General features: G+C 39.0%; 1 protein-coding gene across 1 annotated transcript in view; it reads left to right on the top strand.

The window, feature by feature from the left end:
- The window catches only part of EXOC4 (exocyst complex component 4), a 740,211-nt gene that overhangs the window by 17,830 nt on the left and 706,705 nt on the right, over positions 1-15,676 (top strand). The window contains exons 2-3 of the mRNA XM_004430750.3: positions 3,180-3,369; positions 14,187-14,381. Of these exons, the coding sequence (XP_004430807.1) occupies positions 3,180-3,369; positions 14,187-14,381 (385 nt within the window). The remainder of the gene's footprint in view (positions 1-3,179; positions 3,370-14,186; positions 14,382-15,676) is intronic.

Here is a 15,676-nt window from a genome sequence, read left to right on the forward strand (position 1 = left end):
TAAAGTCCTTAGCCTCTGACCCAGGAGTTTTGTGTCTTCTACCAGGGTCCATATGACTCTGGCAGGCTAACTTGTTAGCTTGTAAGTAGGATAAAATCTCAGACTCTTCACGGTTCTTGACATGAAGGCGGAGTAAAGTGAGAGTCAGAGAGGTCAGATCTCATGCCTAGCGCCAAATGATTGAGTGTTTGGGGGTGATGTGTCTCCAAAGGATATCCTTTCCATTGCTTTGTAGACAAGTGCTACTGCTTTTGCTGCTTATGCTGCTGCTGCTATTATGACTATAATAGCAACCACAACCAACATCTGTTGAGTGCTTCATGATAAGCCAGGCCTTGTTTCATCTCATTTAATTCTTACAACAACCCTATAAGGAAGGCGTACTAATTATCTCCATTTTATAGATGAGCAAAATGAGATGCCAAGACCAAGGTCATATGGGTAGTAAATGGTGGAGCCAGGATTCTAACCCAGGCTATTTGACTCCAGAGCCCATGACTCTGTTAGGAGCATAATCTGCAGTTAGGAGCATAATCTGAAAACAGACTGACCTGGGTTTTCCCTGTACTATCCCTTACCCTTCTTTGTGTGGGGTGGGGCAAATTAATTTAACCTCTTCAAATCTCAGCTGCTACATCTGTAAAAAGGGAGAGGGAGAATAATAATAGGACCCACTCCAAAGGGCTGTTATGAGGATTAAATATACATTCTGTAAAGTGTGCAGCACAGCTGGTTCCTGGCGGCTAGTAAGCCTCTCTAAATATTAGCGGCTGTTATTATTATTATTATCCTTGCTGCCTTCCTTTTCTCTAATTAAAAAAAAAACTTTAATGGTTTTGTACTCGCAGAGTTCTCTAATGTAAGTATTTTTTACTAAAGGCAAAATGTCATTCAGCCCAGTTTACATCATGAGGATGAATTATGAATTTCAAATGTGGGGCAAACCTGGCACAGGCTATTTCTTTATGTAAAAATGAAAATAGAAGCTAAAACCCCCTGTAGACCCAATTTACTGTCTAATCTTCATTTTAGTAACCCTTTCTATTTCCTAAAGAACTCCTTATGTTCCGGTAATGTGTTACAGTGACAGCTGATGCCCAAGAAGGTGTCCTCTCTGGGCCTGACATTTTCCTTAATGGTAATTCTACTAGTTAATGTAAATAATGTGAAATGTTTGGCATGTTTCCTTCCACGAATGGTGGTGGAGAGGAAATCATACAAAGCATTATAAAGATGGCAAACTGATCCAGTGGAGCTTTGAAAACTCTCTGGCAGTTTGCTGTTACAAGGGGAAATGATAGAGTTAAATATCCAGAACTCTTTACTTTGGGACAGTTGATAAATTGAAGGCATTTTCTGATTGTGCTTTACTTTAGATTAACAGCCAGGAAGGTTTCAGATTTAAAGAGCAAAGTTATGTATCATAGAAAAAAGAAGACGTGCTAAGCTATTCTGTACTCAAATATTGCAGGTAATCTTGGTAGCTCTGTGTTTGAAACCAAATTCCCTCTAAGTTTTCCACCCTGATTACTTTATTAGTCAGACATTTGTGTGGTTTTCTCTACCTGCGAGTAACCTTGGAGGTAGTCTGGTGTAGGATCACCAGTTGACAGAAGAGGACATAGGATCTGGCATGGTAAAGGCCTTCCTTCAAGTCTTGGGGTTCCCAATGTGTTGCTTTCCTGAGTGTACCCCACATTTCTTAGAGGCTTCACCTTGTCCTTCATTATGTTTCTATCTGTCCTCCCCCCCCCCCGCCCTCCCCTCATTTCATGCTAGACCTGATCTCTTGTCATCCCTAACACATTTACAAAATTCTTTTTGAAGGTTGGATTGAAATCAAAGACTGGCCTGCTGAATCTCCCTCTAAATTGAAAAAGAAGTTTTATATATTATGTGGCTCATGAATTAAGATCTTCTGCTCTAAATGACAGTTTGGAGAAGACTGTTGTACAGTATTTTGCTTGCAAATATCTAGAAGTGGATATGTGATTGATTTGCTGACAGACCATCTCTGAAAGCAGTTCTAATGATGGACTTATAATTGATTACATCCATCACTGAGAACCTAAAATACCCCCCTCCCTAAATTAAAAAGGATAAATGAAACAAAGTATGCTGAATGTATAAGCTGACAAATCGGAGGGAATTTAATGAAACTCTAAATTACCCCAGCCAACAGATAAGAGAAAAAGGTTTCTTTGTTACTGATTATAACACTAAATTAAAAAAAAATTATCCAAGAAAGATAATAGATGAAACAAAGATCTGTGGCCCATGTATCAAACTAAGTTATTGAAAGATTTTTAATAAGTGTATCTATCTCATTCCCTGGTTATTGTTGATTCATATCAATCTTGTTAGTGCTGTTGGAAGAATAGTAAAAGCAGGGACCGTCTTGTACTCTAGCTTATATTATTGCTGTTGTAACAGATTTTAGAATTAATATGACCTTATTTCTAGGCCGCTGGGGGCTCTGCACTAAATTCAGGTCATTTAAATGAGCTGTTTGGAAGGTGGTTCCTCAGTGTATGAGTGATTTTATAGGTTAGTACTCTTTCAGCTATGTGTAGAAGAAGACCAAGTGAAAGTGACTTAAACAATGGATATTTATTCCCTCACCTAACAAGAAGTCCTGAGGTAAGGCAGTTGCAGGGTGGGCTGCTTTGGTGGCCTAATGACATAAGAGCAGTAGCTCGGCATTTCTCTTGGCTTTCTCTTGCATGGTTGTAAGATGGCTGAAGTATTTGAGGATCTTAGCTTTCTATAATAATATAGCATTGGGAAAAGGGACATGCTTCCTGTTAATTTTCTTGCAAGAAAACTATTTCTAGAAGTCCTTAGGTCTCATTGGCCAGACTTGTCGCTGGTAAGGGGAATGGAATTACTAGGATTCACTCAAACAAATCAAGCCCTGCCCAGACTCTTGCAGAGTTCATGATGCCTGTTATCTGATTAAAACTGGTATGCCGAGGAAAAAGTGAAAAGAAAGCCTCATGGATAGGCAACCAACAAATCCACTTAGATGGGCTATTGGAATTTTCTATGAGAGTGGTTTCATATTCTCTGTAACTTGTTTTATTTCCTAGTTAGTGAGATGAATGTGCTGGCATGTTCATTAACTCATCTTTCTTTTCCTTTTTGCTTTTACATTTGACTTGAAGTATTGTCTTTACCAGGACTCTGTCTACCAGTGATGATGTTGAAGACAGAGAGAATGAGAAGGGTCGCCTTGAAGAAGCCTATGAGAAGTGTGACCGTGACCTGGATGAATTGATTGTGCAGCACTATACAGAATTGACGACAGCCATTCGCACATACCAGAGCATCACAGAACGCATCACCAACTCCCGAAATAAAATAAAGCAGGTGAGCCTCCTTTCTTCTTGTCTGCTGATTGTAGCACCTTCTGTTAGTCCAGGTGTTGTAGCTCGGAGAGGTGCTGGGTTAGTAGTGGCTGACGGCCTCAATGAGTGACTCCTAATGATGCTTTTCAGGAGTTATGCAGGTGTTGGGAAAGCCTGGCTGAAGAGGATTGCAGAGGGCCACCGAGGCTTGCTTCTTCCCTCCCCTAGGTCTTACCCTAGGCTTCTGCCATCACTTCTCACTGCGGTGTGACAATGTGAAATGACATAGGCAATGGCCTCAACTTGAGGAAGACTGAAAGGAATCCAAACCCAAGAGGAGAGCTCTTTTAAGACTCTAGGGCCTCTTAAAGGCTGTAGAGGCTCCTGTCACAGTGTGGTATTTAATGTGCTCATTTCACACATTGTGTGTGTATGTTGCTATAGCAGTTGAAAAACTTTGTTGTTGTTGAAATTTTGCCTTTGAGTATGTCACCTGATTTAAAGTTGGTTGTGATTTTTCTGCAGTCATTATACATTCTTGGTAATTTTTGTGAAGAAAATCTAACTTAGAAATTATTTAAACATGTAATGAAATATTTATGAATACTGAAATTCTTGAATATCATTCTTTAGTAGTGACAAGTATTAGTTTTTATCTTGTAATTTTCTTTTCATATTTTGGAGCTGTTTCTTTTCTCTTTCTTTCACTCTTTTTTCTCTTTCTCCTTTCTCTCTTCCTCTCCCTCTTCCTTCCTCCTGCCCTCTTCCCGCTTCCTTCCTTCCCCCTTCCTTCCTCCCTCCCTCCCTCCCTTCCTTCCTTCTTTTCTCCTCACCTTGCCTCCCTCCCCTACTTCCTTGTGGTAGGTCCTTGAAAAGGTCTTGGTTCCTGGGTACCATGTTTTTAGTGCCTAATGGATAAAGTGGGTTCATAAGGAGTATGTTTATATTTGGTCAAGGGATGAACTGATCAAATAAAGGTTATTTACTGTCATATCATAGTTATGTGGTTCTCGGCTATGTATTTTGAGGGTCACTCCCTTAATATCTTTTAGTGCTACTCTTTGATAAATAACAGTAATTGCTACACTTACTGAGCACTGATTCCTTGCCAGGCATGATTATGTCTGTTCCTCACTCAGCAAATTTAGGATTTGAACTCTGGTCTCCCTGACTCTAAAGCCTTTGCTGCTGGTTTTCAGACATTTTTTTAAGCAGTAACCTCCCCTTTTTAAAATAAGATATTTTGCAGAACCCCAACATACAAATCACCTCTTGTTTGGTGTTGGAGTGAGAGATTCAGAGCCTCATGCTTAGTCCCTTCCTCAGCACTCGGCCGGTGCCCCTCAAGCACCTGTGTGGCCAGAGGGCTGCACAGACCGTTTGAAATGCACTGCCCTGTGCTATTTGATTGGTTAGGAAGTTTCCTGGACTGTACCTGCCCTATAATAGCTGTGCTTGTGGCATTCTCACATGTTTTCTTCCTGTCTCTTAGACCTTAGAATTCTGATTTTGTAAGCAGATACATAAATTATTCTTCTAAGAATGCCGAAGCTTTTAATCTTTTTTGAAGCAATGTGTTGCCCTCTTTACTTGAAAATTAACTGGGCATTTTCAAAAGGAATACTTTCATTCTTAGCCTTTACAAGTGGTGAGTTCTTCCCATGGATTTATCTGTGAAAGTAGGTAAAGCTATAGATCAGTTGCTCTAGTTTTAAAGTAAACTGTAGTCCATTTTGACCCAATATACTAAGTGCAAGAGGGGTCAGAAAATGAAATATAGAGCTGCTGACCTTCTGGCTTTGCCTCGGGGAATCACAGTAAGGGTGAAGGACCTTTGGGTATTTGTTTTCTGATTAGTTTCCTTGACTGAAAGGACTGTGTCCTAATCTCAAGGGGAGCACTGCCGTGGTTTCTGTCCTGACTCCCTGTCACTCTGAGTCGATAGCATCTTTGCCCAGACAAAGAGTGTTTGCTGGTATTGAAAAAGAGAGTGTCATCTTGATTATTTCACATTTGTTTTAGTAGCCACAGTCTTTTCACCATCCTCGGTTTTAAGTATCCTGGAGTTTGAGCAAAAGAAAACTTTGTGTTTATTATATCAGACAGTTGTCAAGAAAGTAAATGTCATATAATTCTGTGTTATGAATTAGCTTCAGTATTAGGAAGAGAAAGAAAGGGCTAAAGCTCTTTTCAAAAAAGCCTTTAATAATTGATAAATGGGAGAAAAAAACGTTGGTTAAAAATGAAAGTGAATTAGTTTTTGTTGTATAATTTGACAGTGTTGTACCGTGAAAGTCCATTTCTTATCACCATGGAAACGATATTTCCTTGCTAATCTTTCCCTATCATTTTTGAGTTTTAATTGCACTTTGGATTAGATACAAAATATAGGTATGTATATTTTAAAAGTAAAAATAGGGATGATTCAGTAATCATAGGACTGCATTATTTCAGAGCCAAGCAAGATGTTGAGAATGTATAGATTTGAGTTGAAATTTTCTTTCTGCGTCTGCCAAAAGAATGTAATGAGCATTCATTCAACAAATATTTGATGAGTGCCAGCTACGTCCCTGGTTCTGTTTTAGATGCTGGGGCTATATCAATGGAAAACACCAGTCCCTGTCCTCATGGAGCTTACATGCTAATGGGAGGAGACAGAAAAACAAACAAATAGATGATATTTAACAACATTGCCTTAGTCTCTGTATATTAAATGTGTGTTTTGTGCTGAGCATTGCTCTAGATTCTAGGGTATAGAAGTGAATAAAACAGACACAAATTTCTATCCTGGTAGAGTTTGCATTCTCGTTTACGTTCTGGTCAAGGGAGATAGGCTATAAATGAATAAGTAAAATATGGTGTAACAGATGATAAGAAGTGCTGTGCTAAAAAAAAAAAAAAAGCAAGGAAGGGAGAATAGGTAGTTGCTGTTTTATTTTTATTTGTTTATTTTTTTGCTGGGGAAGATTCGCCCTGAGCTAACATCTGTGCCAGTCTTACTCTATTTTGTATGTGGATCGCTGCCACAGCGTGGCCGCCGACGAGTGATGTAGGTCCATGCTTGGGAACTGAACCCCGGCCGCTGAAGCAGAGTGCGCCAAACTTAACCACTCTGCCACAGGGTTGGCCCCCAGAAGTTGCTGTTTTAAATAGATTGGTCAGGGAAACCTTCACTGAGGGTACATTTGAGCCGACACCTGAAGGAGGTGAGGGAGAGAGTCAGGAAAAGCACCTCAGGAAGAAAGAATAGCAGATACAAAAGGATCCTGGAACAGGAACGTGATTGGAATTTTGCGAAAGCAGCAAGAGGCCAGTGGGGCTGGAGCAAAGTGGGAAGTGGAGCGAGTAGCCAGACTGGAGCGCGGTGAGAGAGTTGGTGGGTGAGGTGTGGCAGAGTGGGCCAACTCATGCAGGGTCTTGATCACTGTCAGGACTTTGATTTTAACTCTGAGTACGATGGGAAACCATTGTAAGGCTTTGAGCACAGGAGAGGCATGATGTGACTAACATTTTAAAAGGGCCGTTCTAGCTACTATACTGAGAATCGATTTTAGTGGGGACCAAGGCAGGTGAACATGTTCATATTCATGCTTTTGTTACCTTTAAAAGCTTGAGAACACAGAACTGTTTATATTTCCCATTTTGATATTAGTTTCATATATGGATTTATGTTGTATTGGTAGGATCTGTGTCCTGGAGGATGATATGAACTGCCAGATTTGACTCTTCCCAGGTGGTCCAAACTTTTTTACATCAGTCAAGTCCATTTGCAGTTTTTTCTAGATTAAAAAAAAATGTGCAAATAAAATACCGTGTATGACTGATCAGGTCAAATAATGTGGGTAATAGGCAAAATATTTGAACAGTTCTGTTATTTTTGAATACATTGTAAAATTGGTCAAAACGAGATGTTATTACATTAGAAAACTTCAGAATTCATACATTCCGCCGGTCCCTCTCATAATAATGACTATTATAGCAGCAGCACCAAAAGAGATGAACATGAGGGGATACAAGTTGGGGACTCTGGCCATGTAGGTGATGCCTGTTGGTGTTTGAATTTGAGTATTTCCTCCATGGTGTACTAGGCGGGCGAGATGACAACAGATTTCTTTAGAGATACTAAGTAGTCCATCTAATGCCTATTGTAGGAGCAGGTAGGCAGAAGGGAAAACACAGATACTTGTCTCTGTTGTGATGTGTACGCAAACACTTTACATTTCACCCCGATTTTGGCTCCCTGTTGGTGCTAGATCAAACTCTTAACTCATTTTTCTTGCCTGTAATTGGAAATAACTATACATGATTATTCAAGTGAAGTTGTTAGGGCTTAATCATTGAGTAATGCAACATTCGTTACTCAACATTTAACTGAAGTAATTTTGTGGCTTTATATGAAAGTATACCTTGAAAGGTAGAATTAGAATGACGAATAACCTTAATTAATATTAAAAAAGTCAGAGGAGAACAACATGGTTTTGGTAGGAAGTTATTGACAGCCAAAATATAAGATGGGAAATCCTAGCTGCTTGTATGTGAAAGGGAGAAAAGTCTGGGAACGGACACACTAAACAGTGGGCAATAATGAGATATCGTAATTTAAAATCTGGGCAGTAGTCTGGAGTGCATTAATGCAGTCACAAGAACTATGAGGTAATCTTTCCATTAAGTTTCACTGTATCAGTATATGTGTATTGTATCCAGACTGCAACTCAAGAGGAAAATATTGCCCTGGAAAGAGTTGAGTGGAGCCTCTCAGAGAATCGAAGACCTTAGAATAGCGCCTAAAAAAACTAAGGGAACAAAAGCATGGGAAATAAAAGTTTGAGGGTAATTTGAAGATGATCTATAGTTCTAAAGGGCTTTTAAACAGAATAGTGAGCAGTGTTTCTGAAGTTCATTCTTTCTAGGAACTTTCTGAAAGACTCTAGGGAAAAAATGGACTGGACACTCGCATCAGGAAGATACCCATGAAAATACTTACATGGGGCTGGCCCCATGGCTTAGTGGTTAAGTGCGCGCGCTCCGCTGCTGGTGGCCCGGGTTCGGATCCCGGGCGCGCACCAACGCACCGCTTCTCTGGCCATGCTGAGGCCGCGTCCCACATACAGCAACTAGAAGGATGTGCAGCTATGACATACAACTATCTACTGGGGCTTTGGGGGAAAAATAAATAAATAAAAAAAAAAATTATTAAAAAAAAAAAGAAAATACTTACATGTATATTTATTTTTACTATAAAAAAAGAAAACATCGTGATATTTTGTACTTTTAGAATTAAGAATAATTTGATTGTTATAGTAATTTCCATTTGCCATCCCTTGCTCATGGGGAACTTTTCAGGATATTTCCAGTCTGCAGTTGCAGTGAGGTGCTTGCACATTTATTGTACTTACTACAGATAATATGCACACTCAAAGGTCTTCCCACCCCCCTTTATTTTATTCTTGATCCAAATTCAGTGCTTTTCTGATTTTATGACTTAAAAGTTCTGGCTTTCCACCACCTCCCCTGTGCCAGTATTCGTCAGCCTCTCCAACATATATCTCTGTTGCTCCTCTCACAAATGCTGCCAGAGTAGTGTTCAGGGGCCTCAGTTAGTTTTCCTCCTCTCTTTGTCTTTCCCAAGGCAGAGTTGCAAAAATCTCTATTTCTCTGCTTTCTGTATCATCTCATATATCCATTCAGAAGAACCTCTTGGGCCCTGTTTTCCTTATTTTCTCTTTTTCTAATAGTCTCTAATTAGAGTGACTTGCAGTTCTTGTATATTGAAACTGAAATTCTTGGATTGCTGAACAGGTGATTAGAAGCAACTGTGAAGTTACTAGAATTCTAAGGAAGCAAAGGGAACTTGTGTTTGAGGAAGGATTTCTGTACTTGGGTTTTGATGTCGTGATTTGAACAGCTTGACTCTCCCTGGATTTATTTAAGGAAGAAGCAGAGAGTAACATAATTTTTCAATCTTAATTATCCTGATAAATTAAATAGAATGGAATTAAAATACTGTCACTACACTTCTAAAAGTAGAACAGGCATTTGAGAAATAAATGTTTACATGTAATTTGGTACCTTTCTCACATTTAGATGTTGTTATTCATTGATGGACATAGCCCTGTTTCTCCCCTCCCTGTTTAAATAATATTTATTGAGCTATAATTTACATACAGTAAAATGCAATATATTTAGAGTACAGTTCAATGAGTTTTGGCAAATGTATGTATCCTTGAATGTGTTAGCATCACCCCAGAGAGTTCCCTCCTGCTTATTTGCGGTCAGTTTCTCCCCCTACTCCCATCCTGCTGCAAGGAACTAACGATTTGAATTCTATCATTGTAGGGTATTTTTGCTTGTTCTAGAACTTCATGCAGTAAGTACTCTTTTGCATCTGGCTTCTTTTGCTCAGTGTAATGTCGTTGAGATTCTTCATATTTCTTCTCTTTTATTGCTGACTAGTATTTCCCCCATCCCCTAAGTTTTAAAATAGCATTTCTTCTTAACTATAACTTTCTAATCAAAAAGCTAAAGCCTCAGGGCAATTTAGTATTAAAAGTTCGTGTAGCTTCTTATGTCTGCAGCTTTGGTTAACTCAGTTGAGGGAATAATTTTGGTGATGTCCGTTTTCCACACAAGCTGATGCCGTCTCCCTCACACCATACCCCCGAATTCTACCTTCCTTTTCATTTCTCCTCCATGTAGTAAGCAAAAGTGACAAGTGAGCTGATTACATTGTGTATATCATGGTGTGAAATGCCATAATGGTCTTTTTCTCGTCAGAAAGGAGTTTGCCAAGCTTTACTGACACTCTGTAAGTTTATCCCCCACTCTCTTGATCAAGAGCCTAGTTGGGTGTTGTATGACATAAAATTTTTTTTTAACTGTTTCCGAAGTAACCATTACACGCAGGGGAAAAAGCTGCGATTTATAGAACCAAGGTGATATGAGTAGACTATCAGAAATCAAATTCTAACAGATTTGAACTAGGATTTAAAATAGAATAGATTTAATAGCTAGAGTTCTTACCCCTGAGACCAAGACTCCAAGAGGATCTAGGAATGGCTTTGAGAAATGTGTTTAAAAAATCAAATAAAACCACAAATGCTGATAAAAACCAGTACTCCCCTACCTAGTCCTACCTCAATCCCAATTCCAAAACTTCAGAAGCACTGACTTTTACTCTTAGTTGTTTTTTTCCCAGATAGTTCTATTTCTATATTTCTAAGTAATATGCTTATACCTATTTTTTCTTGAATTTTCTATTTTAAATGTTGCTTATGAACTTCCAGCAATGAAAGATGAGGATTTAGTCCCCCTCCCACTCTTTTCCTCACCCCACCACATCTTCTTCCCTCATCCTCTCTATATAGTTGTAGTCTGGTTTTTGGTTAAATAGATAGTGCTTACTTTATTATAACTATGTACATATTTACATCTAAGCCATCCCGCATACTATTTTTGCTTGTGCAGTTTTGTTGTTGTTTTCCTTGGAGTCAATGATTGAATAATCCTGTTGCCTTTTTCTGCATCAAAACCCTCCCCCCACCTCCCTTTTCCTGGATCCTGGGTTTCTTCTCTTCTGTTTTTCACTTGTATTGATGGAGCACATTCTTCAGTAGCTTGCTGAGATATGGTGCATATAAGATTTATTTTTTGAGAGCTTGCGTGTCTGAAAATGTCTTTATTCTTTCCTCATACTTGATTGATAGTTTTTCTGGAAAATAATTCTCTCTTAGGATTTTGAAGACATATTATTCCTTTGTCTTGTAGCTTTTAGTGTTGCTCTTGAGAAGTCTGATGCATTCTGATTCACAATCTTTTGTATAGGTCCTGGTGCCCCGCCCCCCCCCCCCCCCCCCACTTTGAAAGCCTTTAAGAAATTGTTCTCTTTAGCTCTTGTGTTCTTACATGTCAGGATAATATACCTGGGTTGGGTCTTTTTTTCACTCCATTGTCTTGAACATTTGATGTGCCTTTTCAATCTGAAAACTCCTGTCTTTTGTTGTGGGTAATTTTCTTTTATTATTTTATTGCTGTCTTTCTCCACTTCATTTTTTTCATTTATCCTCTGTTGGAACTCCTATTTGGCAAATATTGGACCTCTTGGATCAATCCCCTCATTTTCTTTTATCTCCTTTTTTCCTGTATCTTGTTTTTTGTGTTTTACTCTTTGGAGATTTCCTTAAGGATGTCTTCTGACCTTTGTATTGGATTTTTTTTTTTCTGTCATATTTTTTATTTCAAGAGCTGTTTTTCATTGTCTGACTTGTTTTTATAGCATCCTGTTCTTGTTTCATTGATGTGATACCTTGTTTTTCCTAATGATGTTAATTATAGTTTTTTTTTTTTTAAAGTATTTCCTGCATAGTTTGTTCCCCTGTCTCCTTCACTACTTTTTTATTTTTGTTTGTTTTGATTCCTGTCTTTCCATATTACAGGCTTTCCTTGACTGGTGATCCTTGGCTACCTATTTGTATGTAAGAGGGAGGCACTACAAAGCTGATTAGAAGCTCAGAGCATGTTATGGGGCTTATCTAGGGAGGATTGGCAGGGACCCAGCAGTTCCCTTGGTGAAACCTCAAATGTCACTATCTATAAGTCTTTTCACTTGGTTACTTTTCCCAGGGGAAAGCCATAATTTTCCTGTGTTGGGGCTACAAGTCAAGCTCAGTGTGATTAGAGACAACCGTGGGAGGAGGCTGAGGATCTTTCTGTTCTGTAGGCCCACTTTGCCTTCATCCTCCTGTTTTCTGTCCAGTGCCTCACACGTTCCCCTCAACTGTGTCTGGCATTTCCTGGTCCACATCCTTCAGTTTCCTCCGAGCATAAATCTCCTACTTGGCCAATGTTGGGGGGAGGGAATTACCTGTCTGTGTGGTTTCATAAGGATTTAGGGCTCAAAATACTCCTCATAGTTATAGGAGTTATAGTTATAACTCCTGAAAGTTATAACCCTGGGCTCCTGCCTTCAGCATTCTTGGTGCCTCCTTTTCAGTGTTAGCAAACTCCACTGCATGCTAAGTTTGTCGGATTTCTCTGCTCTGCTAATTTAGTTACCCATCATCCATCTTTTTGCCAGCTTCCAAACTTTTGTTGCCATCTCTTATTTACTGTTCCCTCCTCTCTGTTCTCTTTTATTGGTGTTTTATGCTAAAAAAAAGAAAATTCTTTTGCTATCACTTTGGGATTATCAAAGAAGTGGAGGTAATTAGGACCATCTTCAACAGATTTTCAACGGGTCTATGACCCCTTAAAAGCTAATAATCATTCCACTATGCTTGTCAAGAGAGTTTACAAAATTCCTTATTCAGGGCTTCTTTTTACATTGGAGAGTTTCATAGAAGTGTGATTTAAGTGTTGTCCTAAAGTTGTAGGAATAGATTAGATGCTTTCTCAAGAAACCTTCTACTCTTAGCATTCTATCTTCATGTTTTCCATGTTTGTTGGAAAAATGTTGAAATTTAGTTTTATAATCACCAGAAGTATAGTGCCAGTGAGTATGTGTACCACCACACCAAATCTTGTAGAAGAAAAAGACAGATTTAATTGTCAAAAACACGGTAGACTTTCTAGGGTGATGGAAATGTCCTATATATTGATGAAGGTTTGGATTATACAGGTGTGTGCATTTGCCAAAACTCATCAGATGGTACACTTGAGGTGTATTCATGCGTAAATCTTGCCTCAAACAAAAAACAAAAACAAAACTGGAAACAAATATTAAATTCTAATTTAAGTAAAAACACATGTCAGGAATGTCAAGAGCATATATGATACTAGTTATGTGAATTCTGAAAGGTCATGATTCTTTTTATTTTTTGTGAGGAAGATTAGCCCTGAGCTAACATCTGATGCCAGTCCTCCTCCTTTTGCTGAGGAAGACTGGCCCTGGGCTAACATCCATGCTCATCTTCCTCTACTTTATATGGGACGCTGCCACAGGATGGCTTGACAAGTGGTGCATCGGTGAGTGCCCGGGATCCGAACCTGCGAACCCCGGGCTGCTGAAGCGGATCATGCGCACTTAACTGCTGTGCCACCGGGCAGCCTCTCTCTTTATTTTTTTATGTTGTAAAAATTGAAAATTTTTATTTAGAGTAGAAAATGAAAATGTACTCTTCATGTACATTGTGACTATCCCTCTCTGCTCCTCTCTTCTTCCTTCTGTTTTGTCAGGCTGTGCCTATGCTGGTCACTAAACTGTGAGATATATGAGAACGCTTGCAGTTGTCTTATTTAATATCTAAAAATCAGAATACGTGGCAAAAAAAGTCCTTAGTTCTAATTCCTTGTATTTCGAGATTATCTCTGGATGAGTCTACTTTTTCTGGAAACTGGGCTTATTTTCATTTTAGTCAGTTGAGATGAACGCCCAGTTCCTTGGTTGTAAACTTCAGCTGAAGCTCTGTATCTAGAAGGATGGACCGCGTGACCTATCAGCTGAGTAGGAAATATGCAAGGAAGAATGGGGAAAGAATGGTAGTGTGGACTCTCATGTCAGTCATTCCCTTTTAGATATGTTAACATCAGTCTGGTACTTCATGTTTTTTCAGAGTGTTTTGTATCCTAAGTAATTTTTTCTAGATTCAGTCAAGGTAGGTTAGGAGTAGTTTTCTCATTTCACAGGAGAGGAAATATAAACACAGAGAGATGGAGATGCACTCAAGTGAGTCAGTGTCAGAACCAGGATTAGAATATTGCAAGCAGATCAACCAAGGGGAATTAGTTGGAGTGGGAATTAGAAACTGTTATTTACAGTAGTACCGATGAAGAATACTAACCAGGTTAGGGCTTTAGGCTGGCAAGACTTTGGGCTGACCCAAGATTGAATCTGTTTTATTGTAGGTAAAAGAGAATCTGCTTTCATGCAAGATGCTGTTGCACTGTAAACGGGATGAGCTTCGGAAATTGTGGATTGAAGGAATTGAACATAAGCATGTCCTGAACCTGCTGGATGAAATTGAGAATATCAAGCAAGTGCCTCAAAAGCTGGAACAGTGCATGGCTAGCAAGCACTATCTCAGCGCCACCGACATGCTGGTAAGAGAACAGCCCGCGCTAATGGTCATTTCTACTGAGATATGAAAGCGCTTCCCTTTGTTCTCTCAGAATACTGTAATTCATGTGGCACATTACAAACTGCCCTCTTGGGATTCATGAGCCCTTGCAGGTGAAGCCTGGCTGGTTCTCTTCCTAATTCCAGTGTTTGAAATGGTAGGCGACTATTATTTATGTATTGTCTGCCTCTGGAACAACGGCAAGAAGTATAATGGGAAGAAACCAGTACTTAAATCATGTTGGAATAGTAATGAGGGGTGTTTTTTAGCTTCAGAGGAAGCTAAAGTTAATGAATCCCATATTAAAGAATGAAATCTGCATGAGAGAGAACTTTAGGAGATTTATGAACTTGATGTTCCACAAATTCTTGGAAGGCATTTTTACATTAGGGCTTTGTTTTTTCCTTTAAATTGATAAGAAAGAAAATAATTTTGGGGGAATAATTCTGAAAGTAATGTCAAGCAAGAGTATTCCACAACCTAGCCTTTAGCCTCTAGCCTCTATCTTCATCCATTCTGCTACTTTTTGAATTAGAAATGAAAATGCAAAGAAGTTTGCAACTGGTGGTGCATGTGGCTGAGTGTCAAAAAAAGGAACAAAAAATGAAAATACACACCTTGCTCCCTAATAACCCTGTCTTTCCCAGGGCCTATGGCTCTTAGAGAGGGCTGCTCTATCTGCCTCCTCTTTCCAAACCAGCACCCCTACTTCTATCTCATTCAGAGTTGCCTGGGGTCTACAGAAGCTCTCAGTAGCAGATGGACTCTATTTGGATTTTCTTTTCCACAATAGGTGAAAATCTGTTTTCTATGTTGCATCAAATTAGATTGGCTATAACATTGGAAAAAACACTGAGAGGAATTAGTGGGAGACACAGGTTAAATCCTCTAGGTGGTTTTAATTCATTCACACTTTCAAGAAGAATTTTGCTCTAAGTCCTTTATAAGAAGCTTTTAAGGAAATTGAGTAACCACGCGGTGAGATGTGCCATGATATTCTATCATATATTAAAACCTGGTTGTGTGATAGCAGTGAATGGTCAGTTTCCACAGTGGAAGGAGGTTAATAATGGTCTGCTGTTGGGAGTGGCAAAAGAATAGGTTATTTTCAGTATCTTGTTCATAGTGACATCTTCCTTAATAATGACTATAGGGTGTTTGACAAAAAATTTAATCATCTTTCAGCTTTACTGTTGGTTTATGCATGAGGAATGCATATATGTGCTAAATTATCTAAGATTCAGCAATCAGCGTAGGTAAGTTTATATATATTTATGT

Source organism: Ceratotherium simum, chromosome 1 (genome assembly GCF_057802395.1).
Source record: "Ceratotherium simum simum isolate JZ-2026a chromosome 1, ASM5780239v1, whole genome shotgun sequence".
NCBI lineage: Eukaryota > Metazoa > Chordata > Mammalia > Perissodactyla > Rhinocerotidae > Ceratotherium > Ceratotherium simum.